The sequence below is a fragment of the Pinus tabuliformis genome, chromosome 7, assembly GCF_031772625.1.
Source record: "Pinus tabuliformis cultivar Carrire ecotype Pingquan chromosome 7, CPIR1, whole genome shotgun sequence".
Classification (NCBI taxonomy): Eukaryota; Viridiplantae; Streptophyta; class Pinopsida; order Pinales; family Pinaceae; genus Pinus; species Pinus tabuliformis.
Window position 1 is genome coordinate 1,625,353,113 of NC_142293.1, and position 15,239 is coordinate 1,625,368,351.

The 15,239-nt window shown below is 39.6% G+C and overlaps 2 protein-coding genes across 3 annotated transcripts in view; both read left to right on the top strand.

Annotated features, from left to right (window-relative positions):
* LOC149254463 (cleavage and polyadenylation specificity factor subunit 3-I-like) overlaps positions 1-15,239 on the top strand; it is a 146,250-nt gene that overhangs the window by 25,496 nt on the left and 105,515 nt on the right. The gene's annotated exons all lie outside the window — the stretch shown is intronic.
* Positions 5,473-13,884, top strand: LOC149254464 (uncharacterized). Its single transcript, XM_089460916.1, has 4 exons — positions 5,473-5,834; positions 5,935-6,038; positions 6,134-6,222; positions 13,812-13,884. The coding sequence occupies exons 1-4, from the start codon at positions 5,624-5,626 to the stop codon at positions 13,882-13,884; spliced, it is 477 nt and encodes a 158-aa protein (XP_089317042.1). The 5' UTR covers positions 5,473-5,623.

A 15,239-nucleotide genomic window follows, 5' to 3' on the forward strand; every position in this document is an offset into this window, starting at 1 on the left:
TCGTACTCGTAAACTTGAAAGTATTTGGTCATGTTTAGTAACCATGCTTCAACGTCCTCTTCCTTTTCCCCATCAAACGTAGGGGGTTTTATCTTCCAGAATTCTCCCTGCAATTCAGTTTGCTTCTTCTTCTTTTGACTTCTGGGGTAGGTCCTATCTGACTCCCCCCCACTTTTGGATGGTTCTGACTCTGTGCCTTTTTTCCCACTTTTCTCCATTTCAGGTTCCACTGTCCTATGGCTTGACTTTTTAGTTAGCCCTCTGATCATTCTCTCTTGTTCCTCGTTGGCTTTTAGCAACCGTTCATTGTTGTTCCTTAACTGTGCTAGTTCCTGTTGCAAATTCCTAATGACCTCCAGAAATTGGACATTCGCTGTGGTGACCCCTTCCCCTAGTTCAACATACAGATATGCATTTCCAGTGTTGGCTGGAATTTCCTCAGCCATGATGTCGTTGAATCTGATCGCTCTTGTACCTTGCAATTACACAGATTCCAAATTTAGTTTTCTATGGAATTTCGTTGTGTGTGTGTTTTTTATAAAACATATTGTTTTTTTTTCCTATTCCTTTGATAGTCCCTGGGCCTAGTGGTGTTTCTGAGCTCTGATACCATCTGTGACATACCCTCAATCTCAATTTTTTTTTTCTCATGTACTTCTTTCTCTTTTGTATTATGTAATTTATCAAGATAAGGAGATTTACCATGGTATTACTTTACTGCAAGTTCTCTAATTATTTGTTGTTCCTTTTCTTCTAAAAAACACTTCTCGGTCCAAGGTCTTTTTGATGACTAATTTGCTAGCACTACTAAGGTTGAGTGAATACCCTGTTGATCTTACCAATATTTTTAGTTGTCTTTAGTGTGACTTTTTGGAAGCTTTTACAGTGGGTTTTTCCGGTCAAATTTCTCTAAAATCTGGCAGGAATTTATTGAAATCACAAGCTTGATGGGTAATCCTGTGCAATCGAAGTGCCCTAGGGGTTTTCCAGGGTGCTGAATCCATATATATAGTCAAAAAATTAGTTTAAATAACACAAATCAAGATTTCACCTCAAATTTTTCCATCGGATTTCGACACCGGAAAGTCCAAAAAGTCGCACTAAAGACAACTCCATATTTTTATATCTAAAGTTAAGGGTATTACTTGTATATCTTGAAACCATTGTCTTGGTGCAATGTTCATACATATAGTCCTATGTTGCATGAGTTTCTGGAATGTGGGAACATTGGGAACTTGGGTACGGGTGTCGGGAATGACTAGAGGTTTCCCCCAAATTTATAGGAAATGGCTAATGGGAAGCGATAATATTATATAATATATATATATATATATATTTTAATTATGTAATTTATATAATAATTAAAATTAATATTGAATCAAAATATTCAAATATTAAAATCAATTTAAATATATAAATAATAAATATATAATCTCTCATATATATAAATATATTCTCTGGGTGTCTCTCCCTTTTATATATATAAAATATTAAAATGTCAAGTTCATTGTCAATTCTCTGACACATGACCAATCTTTGAAACAATTTGGCTTAAAAATAAGGAACAATTTTACATATGTTTCTCTAGTTATTCTTAAGAGAAAAAGTAAAGCAACTTTAATGTTTAAGCATTGATTGCCACATACAATATGCACACAATCTTCTGCGATATATATACATAAACAATGAAAGAAATACTCATCTGCATGACATCCCAGATATCGCCTTTACATCGAGGTGCCACACACTTCCTTAACCCATCAAGGTATTGCTCCAGTTTCTCAATTAAGGATATCGGTGTTAAGGATGTCTTTGGCCTTTCTTCCTGTGAAGGTTTCAACATAGGCTCATGTTTTGTGGGCAGTTCAACATATTTCTCTACAAGCTTTCTATTGCCCAATACCAGGGAACGCTGGAACTCCAAAAAAAATAGTCTTCAAAGCTCCCGGAACTTTCTTGAGCTCCTGTTGTAGCTCCCGCTGAAAAAGGAATGTTCCCATACAGTTCCGAAGATCGCGGGAGCGCAAGAGCCATTAGAACGGGTTTCCCACTTCTCGGGAGCGGTTCTCATGTAACATAGATATAGTCTTATACTACCATTTGCAGTTCGGAAGGTAGGCAAGGGCAGTATTAGAGCCTCCTCCTATGTTTTACCTTTGATAATGACCTTTGGCACCTCAATTAATGTGGCCCATAGGCATGGCGCTATTTTTTTCGAAACCTCTAGACCAGTGAAGCACGACCCTCATAAAACCCGAGGGTAAGGACGGGTCCAATAATGGGCTGGGTCACTCGCATAGAACCCGTAGTCTAGGCCCTTACCCAACGGGTTTTGTATAAGTCTCGGCTACCCGCATCAAACCCGCGGGTAGCCCATTAAACCCTGATCGAACCCCTATAAGCACCTCTCTCCCTTCCATTTCTCATTCACTTGTCATTTGAGTGTTTGGCTAATTTATGTGAGTGTTGAAACTTGAGAGTGAAGCTAAAGGAGCATGAAGGAGCTGTTGGAGGACGCTAAAGGAGGCTTCATTGGATCAGACTGAGCTTCAGGTAGGCTTCATGAACCTAGTTAGAATGTTTTCCATGTATTCATTTTTTTTTTTTGTTTTTTTATGTTTGCAAATTTTTTGTTTATTTGGGAATGCCTGTGGCTTAGTTTCTCAGCCACACAGGGTCGTTGTGTGGTTGAGTTTCTTAGCCACACAGCAGCCCTGTGTGGCTGAGAAACTCAACCACACATTGACCCTGTGTGGCTGAGAAACTCAGCCACAACCAAAAAAATTTGCAAATTATAAAAAAATTTCAAAACCAAAAAACAAATTAAAAACAAAAAAATATTTAAATTTATTTTTATTTCTTCCAGATTTTGTCACCATGCCACCAAAGGGCTTTAGACAGTCTCATGATTTGCATGGGCACATGGTCAACGAATCATTCCTGGTAATGACCACAATATCAAGTGCAATTATTGCAATGCCAGAATGCATGCAGGCATAAATAGGTTGAAATACCACCTAGCCAAAATTCCTGGGCATGGTGTGGGATGTTTTCAAAGTTGCCCTGATGAAGTCACTACTGAAATGGTAGATGCTTTGGAATCCATTAAAGAAGCAAGTTCTAAGAGGGCAAGAAGGGAGGATGAGATTGCTGGGATATGTAGATCTTTATCTCAGAGTGAAACACACTTTCAAAGTCCAGGTATTGGTAACTCCTCTTCAACTGCTATGGCAAATAGGAGTATAACCTCTTCCTTCTTCAATCCTCATACAACTCCAGGATCTCAACTAACCGTGGACAATTTCAATGATAAGAAGAGGAAGGAGGCAGATATGGCAGTGAGGAGGTTTTGGTACCATAACAGTCTTTCATTCAACTATGCAAAGTCTTATTTTTATCAGCCCATGGTGGATGCCATTGCATGTGCTGGCCCTGGATACAAAGCCCCATCTTATAATGCACTTAGGGGGAAAGAGCTAGATGAGGAGCTTGAGTGTGTCAAGGAACAATTGGAGAGCATTAAAAGCTCATGGAAATTTACAGGTTGTACACTTATGTCTGATGGGTGGACAGATCAGAGGGGTAGAACAATAATAAATTTTGTTGTAGCTTGCCCTAAAGGAACCATGTTCCTAAAATCCATTGATGCATCTGCAAATGTAAAAGATGCACATTTGATTTTTTCATTGTTGGCTGATGTGGTGGAGGAAGTTGGGGTTGCAAATGTTGTCCAAGTAATCACGGACAATGCAACAAATTATGTGGCAACTGGAAGGTTGCTTTGTGCCAAATATCCCACCATTTTTTGGACTCCATGCACTGCCCATTGCATAGACTTGATGCTAGAGGACATTGGGAAGTTGGAGTGGGTGCAAGACGTTGTGCAAGAATGCAAGCATATTACCAAGTATATTTATAATCATGCTTGGGTGTTGAACCTTATGAGGGAATTCACACAGGGTGAGCTTAGTCGCCCAGCTGTCACACGGTTTGCTACAAACTTTCTTTCCCTCCAAAGCCTTTTGTATGGGTACCAAGCTTTGAGAAGAATGTTTTGTAGCTAGTAATGGGTATTTTGGAAAGATAGCACAAAACCAGAAGCAATGTTTGTGAAAACATCTGTCTTTGCTGATAGTTTGTGGGACAAAGTGATTGAGATTGCCAGCTTCATTGAGCCCCTTGTGAAAGTCTTGAGATTGATGGATGGAGAGAAACCTGCAATGGGATATATTTATGAGTGCATGGATAGGGCCAAAGAGGCCATCAAGACTTTCTATAAGGTAAATGAATCTAAATATCTCCCTATATGGCAAATTATTGATTCCAGGTGGGACAGGAAACTACATTCACCATTGCATGCAGCATGAGCATATCTCAATCCGAGCTTATTCTATAATGAGGGGTCTAGCATTCAAAGAGATCCCGAGGTGATGAGAGGCGTCATGATATGCATTGAGAAGATGTTCCTGGGTCTAGATATTCAGGACAAAATCAGCATACAACGAGATATGTACAAGGAAGCATCTGACATGTTTGGATTCAGCTCAAGCCAACGTCTCAAGGACAAGAAAATGCCTTGTAAGTGCAAATTGTTAGAACTTAGCTTGTAATTTTGCTAGTTCTCTTTTATATGTTTGGCATTGCAAACTGATAATCTTTGTTGTTATTTTTTTACAGCTCATTGGTGGATAGATTGTGGCATTGAGGCACCACAATTACAAGAATTCACCATCAGAGTTCTGAGTCAACCCTGCAGTGCTTCTTCTTGTGAGCGCAATTGGTCAGTGTTTGAGCACATCCACAACAAAAAGAGAAACAGGTTGGAGCATGAGAGGTTGGAGAAGTTGGTTTTCATCTACTACAACCTTCGAATGCTCACAAAACAAGTGCAACCAAAGGATACAGATCCAATTTTATTGGATACTATTGATTTAGAGTTTGATTGGGTTGTGGAGGAGAAGGCCCCTGATTTGAGTTGGCTTGATGAAGAGACTGAGGATCTCTCTAGTTTGCCATCTCAAATGGAGACTCCAAATACACTTGCCTCACAGTTGCTTCAGTCTTTCAATGTTAGCACTAGCTCCACGAGGGCTTATTTTAGGCGTGGTCGTCCATGAGTGATGAGACTCAAGATTGCTATGAGACAACCATTTATCATTTATGACATATGTATTTGAATTTTGAACTTGTTGACATTTTTGATTTCAATTATCGAATCATGAGTCTTTTTCTTATTCAATATCTAAATATTTTGCTTACAAAAATCGAATATGTTATGTTTTACTTTTATAGATATGAGATTATGTTATGAATTATTGCATATATTGTGGTTTTTATAACTTATAAGGATTGGAATTGTCATTAGTTTCTTTTTTGTGCTTATAATTTACCACATTATAAGTTTTTTTTTTTGTATTTTGATGAGTCTTATATGGGTCTTATAAGGGTCGTTCCCGAGTCTTATACGAGTCTACGAGTCAATGCCATGACGAGTCTTATACGAATACGAGTCGTGCAACATTGCTCAATATGCCTTCATACTTCCCTCCACCTGGCGACTGTACTGTGCGAATCACGTGACCAGAGTAGTGTGTATAGTTATGGTGGCCTGTAGACGGTGAGGATGAGAGATGGGACACCAACGGTTCAGATTTACCTGTCTAACGCTAACCCGTTTGTAGTTCGTACCCCTTTGCTCATTCGGCTCATTTGGTTCATTCGCTGCTGGCTACTCCTCCTGGTGGCAACAATGTGTCCTTTGGCTCCTTCTGAGCAGCTGGCCTCCGGTGCTGGCACAGATGCCTTGCTACTTTGCTGCCAGGACCTTTTTCCAGGTATATGTATTTACCACTGCATTTCTTGCAATTCGATGCCTCATTCGAGCATGTTGGGCCGAATTCTTAATGTGTTAACCCTCGCCCTTGCTTGTCACAGGTTCCTATTTGACCGACGACGGGGTTTTCTCCCTTTCCTCCAAGAGCAGCCTTCAACTTCAGGGTCGAGATTGCTACCATGTAATCGTGTGTATTTTCGGCAGGGTAAGTTTAGCAACCTAGGTTTCAATTTCTTTTTAATTCAGGGTTTTGTAATTTGCTCCCCTGTAAGTGTAAAGGCGTTGGCCTCTTTTTTGCAGGGACACAAGAACCGTCAGGGTCAACAATGCGAGCCCTTGGATGTTGGATTTCCTGCTTGTGATTCGACTGAGCACCTCAGTGCTACCAGGTATGTAATTTATCATCTGAGCACTAGATATGGAGGAAATTACTCTTGTATTTGTTGTCTAGATTAGCAACAACATTGAGGTTTATATTTATATTAAGGGTTTAATTCCTACTTCTCTCAGTAATTCGTCGGGTTTGTTGTTCTCTTACTGAGTCTAGAGGCAGAGGGTTACTCTTGTAGTCCTGCACTCTCACTTGCCCCTTCTTGGGAAAAATGGATTTTCTCTAGTCGTGTCCCTCACTGTGAGGTATTTCTCTTTTGTTGTAGCTAGAGAGCATGCTATAATCGTTCAACACCTCCGTTGGTGTTTACGCGGCGGTTGACCCCTTCACTCCTTTCTGGGGTTTTTTTTCTAGTCAAAGGGTTTCATTTTGTCTCCTCTGTACTTATTCCTATGGTCACGCAACTAGGCTGATTGCACTTCTCTGCTTCCTCCGCACCGCTTGTTGGTGGAATTTGAGCGCAAAGGGTAGCCATCCTGTGACTTACGCTAGCAAGATTGACTCCCTTCTCTGGCCATTTTCCCATGACAAATTTTGGAGCAACTTTTCTTATTTTAAGTTCAGACGACCGATATGTTGCTGCGTGATTTGTTTTATTCTTTCTAACCGCTTGCACTTAAGGGAATTTCAGTGGTAAGTATTTGTTTATTTTTTTTTCTTTGTGTATATCTATTCATCATGCCTTACATTCTCTGTTATTTTGTTAATTTGCTAAAGGCCTCTGTTGCCTGTCATATGCACACACCCCTCATTCGTTCATGCCCCATTTTTCATGGCTGCACAATTGACAACTATGGCTTGGCTCATTTTCACTTCTGGCCTCTCTATGGAGAGAGTTAATTCTATAGTGTTTCTCTTGGGTGCATTCCCATTTTTGGGCTAAACATTTTTCTTGTACCGACACAGGGTTGTTGCTACAATTTATCTTTACCTTTCTGCTTTGGTTACCCTAGACATGATAACTAGGTCTCTCCAATAGTAGTCATGATAATTTCCTGAGGTTGTTACTTGAACTATTGGACATATGTAACAATTCGGTGTGCTGTTATGGAAAATGTAATTATTTTGGTTAAAGATTATGGGGTTTGTTATGTCCCCTGCGAATTCAAGGATGGTGGTGTAATGGTATAGATGCTATGCTAAACTTTGTCGATTTTATGATGCCTATTCTTAGACATGACCGGTTAAGTTAATCTATGGTGCTTGATTGTATAAGAGTAGCTCACGGGACACACCGATAGGCCTATGTATCTTATTTTACTCTCGATTACTCCCATATATAAACAATTTTCCATTTCTATTATTTAAAATTTTTGCTTCATATATAACCGATTTCCAATTCTGTTATTTAAGACATATGCTGACACAGGCCTTCGTGCCAAGTTTACTGTTTGTCTGTATCTAAGTTGCACGAAACGGGGAAGCGCGGAAGCGAAACGAAACGCGACCTCCCCAAATTTTGGAAACTGGGAAACGCGAATATATATAATAATATATATAATATATATATATATATATATTAAAAACATTTAAAAATTATTAATATATATATGTGCAATCATAAAGCATTAATGATACATTTACTTAAACATTTTAACATTAAGATTAAATTTACATCACATTTACTCATGAGTCATCACATAATGAAAATAAAAATATAGGAACTGGAAAATCCAAAATCAGCCTTTATTTATATTAGTATATGAGGCTGCAAGTACAATAAAGACTATAAGGCTGCAAGAACTATAGAGACAAGTCACAAAAGACTAATCCTCATCATAACAATCCTCATCAAAAATAGAAGCAGCAGAATGCTCAACAGTGGATGGTGGTGCTGAAGAAGATGATGCACCAATTCCACTTCCAGAATCGTCCTCAATATTCAGGGCAGCAAGAGAGAGATCCAAATCAGGATTTTCTGCATCCACATCCCATTCTTTAGAAGGACCACTGTTGTATTCTGGACCCCTACGAGATGCAAGGCGAAGGTTGGAGTGCACATAAACAAGATCCTCTGCTTTCTGTGAGCCCAACCTATTGCGCTTCACAGAATGAATAAAACCATAAGTGCTCCAATTCCTTTCTGCTGATGAAGAGCTTGCCACTTGTGAAAGAATACGAATGGCAAGGCTTTGCAAATGTACACCATTTGCTCCATGACAAATCCACCACCTAACTGGATTCATGGTGCTTCTCTCCTCCAAAGCTGATATATCTGCATAATCATCTATTCCTGCAGCAAAACTGGCAAATTCCTCCTTTACCTCCCTATGTAGATGAGAAGGAAACATTCTCATTAGTGCTTTTTTCACCCCAGTAGCCACCTCTCTATCCTTATGGGGTGCCTTCCTCTTCCCATTGCTTTTAGCAATAAGCTCCTCATCATAAAATTTGGGGTTCAAAGCATGTGCTAAAGTGTGCAATGGTGTATTGAAATTGTTCCACCTGTCAACAATGATTTTCTTGATCAAACCAGCAAAATGATCATCAACAAACAGAAGTTGTGGAGACTCCTGCGAAATGATTTCCATAGTTTTCTCAACCATGGAATCCATGCCATCATATACCTCTCCCAAGAAAGGTTGGTCAGTGTCAGCACTCCGGAGAAGCTCAAATGCAGGGGTACGAACTTTAGCAGGAAATCTACCTTGCTCCACCAATCCTCATCAAGGCACAATCTACGCACCATAGATCCCCGCTCTGAATCTGCTTGTCTCCACTCAATCCAAAGTTGACTCACCACCATAGAAACTAATGCATGCTTAACCTCAACAAGGCGGCGCAACATCACGAAGTTTGAGGCATATCTTGTCTCAGCAACTTTTAACAACTCCAATTTGGAGTACTCTCGAAATATGGCCTGAGACTGGTGGTGGTTGGTGATGAATTTGATAATCTCCCTTGCTTCCCCTGTGACTTCCTTTATCCAGGAAACTTTGTTGTCGATCTCCTCTAAGATCAGATTCAGATTATGGACAATGCATGGTGTCCAAAAGATGTGGTCATACCTCCCCTCAATAATTAAACCTGCAGCTTTGCAAACTGGTGCATTATCCGTGATAACTTGCACCACCCTGTTAGCCCCTATTTGTTCAATAGCTTTTATAATAACATCAGCAATGAACTGTGCATCTTTCACCTCTCCTGAGCAGTCTTCTGCCTTGATAAACATTGCTCCTTTGGGGGAAGTGGCAATGATATTTATCAATGGTCTGCGCCTCATATCTGTCCAACCATCAGAGACTATGGTAACCCTAGAGCTACTCCAGGAAGAACGAATTGGAGCTAAAACGTCCTCCACAAGTTCCTTCTCATTTTTGAGAAGCTGGGTTCTGACTTTCTCATAGTTGGGCCCCTTGTACCCTTGAGGAGCTTTGTTAACTGCCCTTATCATATCTTGCCAGTAAGGAGAGCGAACAACATTGAATGGGATAACACATGCATAAATGCACCTGGCCACTCTGGAATCAGCTTCTTCTCTTGCTTGCACATTCACCAATCTAGCAATTCTGCTATCCTGAACTGATTGGGATGCCCCTGAGCCTCTGGTATGTTTGGGTGCTGCTTGTTCATGTTCTTGAGTGTGACCAGCTCTCCTCTTTCTTGCTTCAACTACAATCCTTGGCTCAATGTTAGATGTAGCCTGAGTATGCTCATCATGCCTTCTCTTAGTACCATCCGCCTCATCTTGCTCTCTTTGATATGCCCTCCTTACCAACGGATCTGATGTTTTTGTGCAACCCAGAATCCCCTGTCCTCCTCCATGCAACAGATGCACCTTCACTCTTGGGTAGGAGCCCTTGTACGTATTATTGCAAAGAGTGCATCGCCATTCCCATGAGCCACCACCTCCACATTTTTGAAGCTTCGTCACATGCCTCCAAAGAGGATAATATTCAGCCCTTGGGTTGGCCCTAGGGCTTGAAGTTGCAGCTGCACTTTGGCTGGAAGCCATTGCTGCAAAAATAAATTAAAAAAACAAATCTGTAAATAATAAAAACGTTTTTCATATTTTTGGCTGTATAAACCCTAGAAAAATTAAAGAAATAGTAAGAAAAAAACTAAGAAATGAATGTGGCTTACCCAAATTAATTTTCTGTGGCTGAATCTACCCTAAAATGCCAGAAAAGAGGAGAAATATGGCTGTAGCTGAGCCAAATCTGCTGCAAAAATAAATTTAAAAAACAAATCTATAAATAAAAAACGTTTTTCAGCAATTTAGCTGCATAAACCCTAGAAAAATTGAAGAAATAGTAAGAAAAAACTAACAAAATGAATGTGGCTTACCCAAATTAATTTTCTGTGGTTGAAACTACCCGGAAATGCCAGAAAAGAGAAGAGAAATATGGCTGTAGCTGAGCCAAATCTGCTGCTATAGAAATCTCCTGCTGAAATCTCCTTCTCTTGCTGCTGAAATCTCTTTCTCCCACTGCTGAAATCTACTTTGCTCACTGCTCAAAACACCAGCTACTGAAACAACTGCCAATCTCCAAGAGAAACTCCTTGCTGAATAGTGTGATGAGAGAATGAGAGGCACTGCTCTTTTATAACTTTAGAAATGGTTTCTAGAACAGCTTAGAAACCCTAAAAAAATTTAAAAACTAATTAGAAAAAAAAAAAATTTAAAAAACAAGTCATTTTTTTGGGGAAACGGGGCCCGTACGGCCTGGAAACGCGTTTCCGGCCGTACGGGCACGTTTCCATTTCGGGAAACGTGCCCGTACGGCCGAAACGCGTTTCCAGGCCGTATGGTACGCCGAAACGCGTTTCCGTTTCGTTTCCTGGCAGAAACGCCCTCTGTACCTGCATTTCCTGCAACTTAGGTCTGTATATTATCACCAGTGAGATGAGCCTGAGTAAGGATGTTGTGATTATGAATTCAAGTCGCCTGTGTGGTTGCCCAAATCGAAAGGCATATGTTTCGCTTTATTAGTACTTCTAACTCAGTCACTAATTATTTTATTTAAAGGCCTCTTGTATGCATTGTAGCTTCAATTTCAAACTTTATCTTCTTATTGAGAAATCTGGAAAGTATACGCTAGTAGCCTCGGTATTGTATCAACAGGTATAGAAATTTATTAAGATAGGTCTGCTGGTTTTTAATTCCAGAATTTCAAGGTTCCCCTTGTTCCTACATTTCCTAATTCTCTGGATATCGCTTGCTTCGAATATTCCTGAATTCTGTTGGTATTTCCAGACTAGTTCTTTTATCCATATAGATGTATTGTGTTAGTGCCCATCATGATAATCCTCAAATTACACCTAAAGCATACACTTAAATTCTGTTGCATGCATGGTTATATATATTAAACCATAATGCTCATATTTTAATACATGCGTTGATATATATGAAGTTTCAACACTCATATCCTTCTACATGTGTTGTTATCTGTCAAATTACAGATAACCGCTCTATTTTGTTTTGTTTACTGACTTTCCATTACCCTTCAGGGCTGTGCCACTTATATCAATATCACTACCTAATTTAACCATGCAGGTTTAACTACCAGTTCACACCCAAATAATTTACATAAGAAAGCAAGATCTATGCTATCCCGTCTAACTTATATAGTTTAATTGGTTTTATTCCTTTCCTAGTCCTAGCAACAACTTAGTCTTTGCTTACTGCAGTTTTCTAACCGTTAACTTCTAGCTAGTTAATTAACAGTTCTCAGTAAATTCTAAGTATTCTAATATTAAAAATTCATTGACTATTCTGGCTACATAAGTGCCAGTAAAATAACACAATTATATAGTAACATTGATAGATCTAACAAGAAAACTGAAGTCGTGCTCAATGTAGAATCTGCATTGGAGCAAGACACGGACCACCCAACCTCGAATTGTCCTCCAGTTCCCCCCGAGCCAAGAGTGCTTTTGCTAGAGAATCAACAACCCCATTGATTCTCTCTATCGGTAGTTTATACCCTTCTTCATGATACCGTTTCCCTTTCAGCGGTGTCCCACTTTTATGGGCTTTATTGCCCACTTGCCTAGGCTTTTTCTTTTAAAGCCCGCCTTTTTTTCACGGGGTGCTTTAATTGCAACCAACTTAGCATCTTTCTTCATCTAAGCACTGCTAAGGGTTTTTTTATCTCCCCCCCCTTAGTCTTATCTAGAAATTTTCTAGAATCATTATCATGAAGATTTTATCCAATCACATTTATCAATGAGATTCTTTTTCCATATTTGGCAAGCAATTCTCATTCTCATGTGTCTTCTCCAAGCACATAAAAAATATATTTTATTTTTATTAATAACATAAATACTTATTTACAAAAATTTATCCAATGTACCTTCATGGCTTTATCGCCATTCTTACCTGTTGAAGAAAGTGTAACTAGGTTCAGTCTTCATAATGACATGATCTTTGTATTTGATGTAATAAAAAGGAAATAAATTATCTTTGTAATCTTGCTACATGAGTTTCATGAGCAAGAAGTGTCACTAGGTGAAAGACTTTTTTTTTTTTGTAAGCTTAGGTGGGACCTTCTCATTTTCGAGTTTTTACATGTCCGTTATTCACCCCATTTCCAGGGAGGGTAGCACAAGAATCGAACCCAAGATCTCCAGTTCGGTGAGACTTCATTTCCACGACCATTGCCACTTGAGCTACCCCATGCGGACATGTCACTAGGTCAAAGACTTCTTATTGATGTCTTTAGGATTTATTTATAAATCAAAGAATCATGTCATGTGAATTTATGTAAATATGTACAAGTCTTCATGTTGTCAAAACAACCCTCCAAGACCAAGATCAATGCCTCAAAACAAGCCTATCAAAGTCTGCAAGCAAAACGATAAGGAGATGTTCACGTCGGCTCCAAATAAATAAATTAAATGTATTAATATATTTCATGTCAGCTTGAAGCATAGACATGTCGGTTCATAAGGTAATGTCGGCTCAATTATATGTACACAACCACTATAAATACCTTGTTGGGGTATCCGCAAATGGGCAAGAAAGAATTCACATATACCTTTGAGATCTTCGCATAAGGGAGCCGCAGTCAAGGGTAACAAAGCCGTAGTCAAGGGTAATGAAGCTGCAGTCAGGGTAATGGAGCTGTAGTCAAGGGAATGAAGCCACAATCAAGGTTGCTGGAGCCGCAGTCCAGGCATGGAGCTGCAGTCATAAAGAAAAGGAAGCCGCATTTTTCTGTGGGATAGATCTAGGGTTCAACTGCCTCCTCGGATGGGTATAAGGAGCAGCAGAACCTAGATCAGCCTCCTCTCGGCATACCTGTGATAAAGATGATGCCCTCGGATGGATAGAGTAGATAATTTAGTGTGTGATCTACTACTGTCTTCACTATGATATACCTGTAGCAGCCTCAACGTGATGTATTGCAATGGTTAGGGTTGTATGAAGAAGATCTATATTATCTCGGCAGAACCATGGAAGGAGTTTCCATAATAACAGAGATCCTGGCATACAATAGCTCTCAGATTTATTATGATGCAAACTTGACGTGCTACAAGGAGCAATGACAAGGATCACAGTCTTGATCCTGATATAACCATAATCACAGTAGTTGTAGATCATGATTTTGTATATCAGTGATCTCATTGTCTCAATGATCTCAGTGCAGCAAGAGATGCATTAGCAACTGATCTCAGTAATACTGTTGTGAAGGCCTCCATGTTGCAGCAATGGTGATTCAATGAAGACACAACAACTATGGTCCTGGTGAAGAAAGCAACAAAGATGATCTCAGTTAAAAGTGCAGTAGTAGTGCAACTATGATGACATCAGTGTAAGCAACAGTGATGATGATGATCTCAGCAATGGCTAGAAAGAGGATTGATGTCTTGGTCTTGGAGAGGTAGATTGTGTCAAGGGTCCTGGTCTTGGTATTCGTCAATGGAATCTCTATAAGAAGAATTTACGCATGGGTTTTCCTCTCCAAGAGGGAGAGGTTTTGGCCCTGGCAGAAAGCCAATCACTTGTGTTCTTGTCTCTTTTTGTTTTGATAGCAGTTTGATGAAGCTAACTCACATATGTTAATAATGAAGTAACATCAAGCTAAGATAAAAATGCATCAACACTTCACAAATTGTTATCATGTATAAGAAGAATCAACCTAACTGTGTTTGCCCTAGATTCTTCAACATTACCAACACAAGTAATTAAATCAACATTAAATATTAGGCGATATTACATCTTGTTGCTGATCTATGGTATGTATTGACTACGGGCTTCCTATGTGGTGCTTTATATATTTATTTTGAGATAAAGCATAGTGTGTGCAGGTACTCAATCCTTGGTCTCTAAGTTCATAGACTGTGGGCAAGGGTTACTTTGTTTGGATCTCTAGTTTTTATATGGTGGAATGAATCTTCACTTGGGCTATAGTGAACATTAATTTTTCTGAAGCATTTTAGCCATTCTTTCAAGGAAAAAATATCATAAAAAATTATTTTCTCAAAATCCATTTGAAAACCCATGAATATTTTGTAAATTTAAATTTGTAAATTATTTTTCTAATTTTGGTTGGGGTTTTAGTTTTATTTTGGTATATATTGGGGTTTGGGTGTTTCTATTTTCCTTTTTCCTGGTTAGATTGAGAAATAAAGTGGGAGAAGACCTAGATCTAAGCCCTTGAGGGTAAGACGTAGTCTCTTGGAAATTTTTGTAGGTTCCCTACGGAATTTTTTTTTGGAAAAAAATCGAAGGAGTTGAAGCATAAATATTTTGAGCAAGGGTTTCAACCTTTTCAGGACTTCTAGGCCCGGATTGCCTTCCTAGGCCTCAACGTCAGCCTTCCTCCCTTCAGCGTCTTGGTTTAGGGCTTTGTTTAGGCCTTGTTGTGGGGTTTTGAGGGCTTGCGGCCTCCTCTTTGGCCCTTCGTCCTCCACCGTGAGGCCTCCTCTGCCCTCCGTCCCGTCTCGGCCCTCCTTCTAGCCTCTGCTCCTTCTCCCCAACCTTTGCTTTCCCCTCGGCCCTCCTCCCTCGGCCTCCCTTCCTCCTCCTCCTCTCTCTCTCTCGGCCTCCCTTCTCAACCCTCCTTCCTC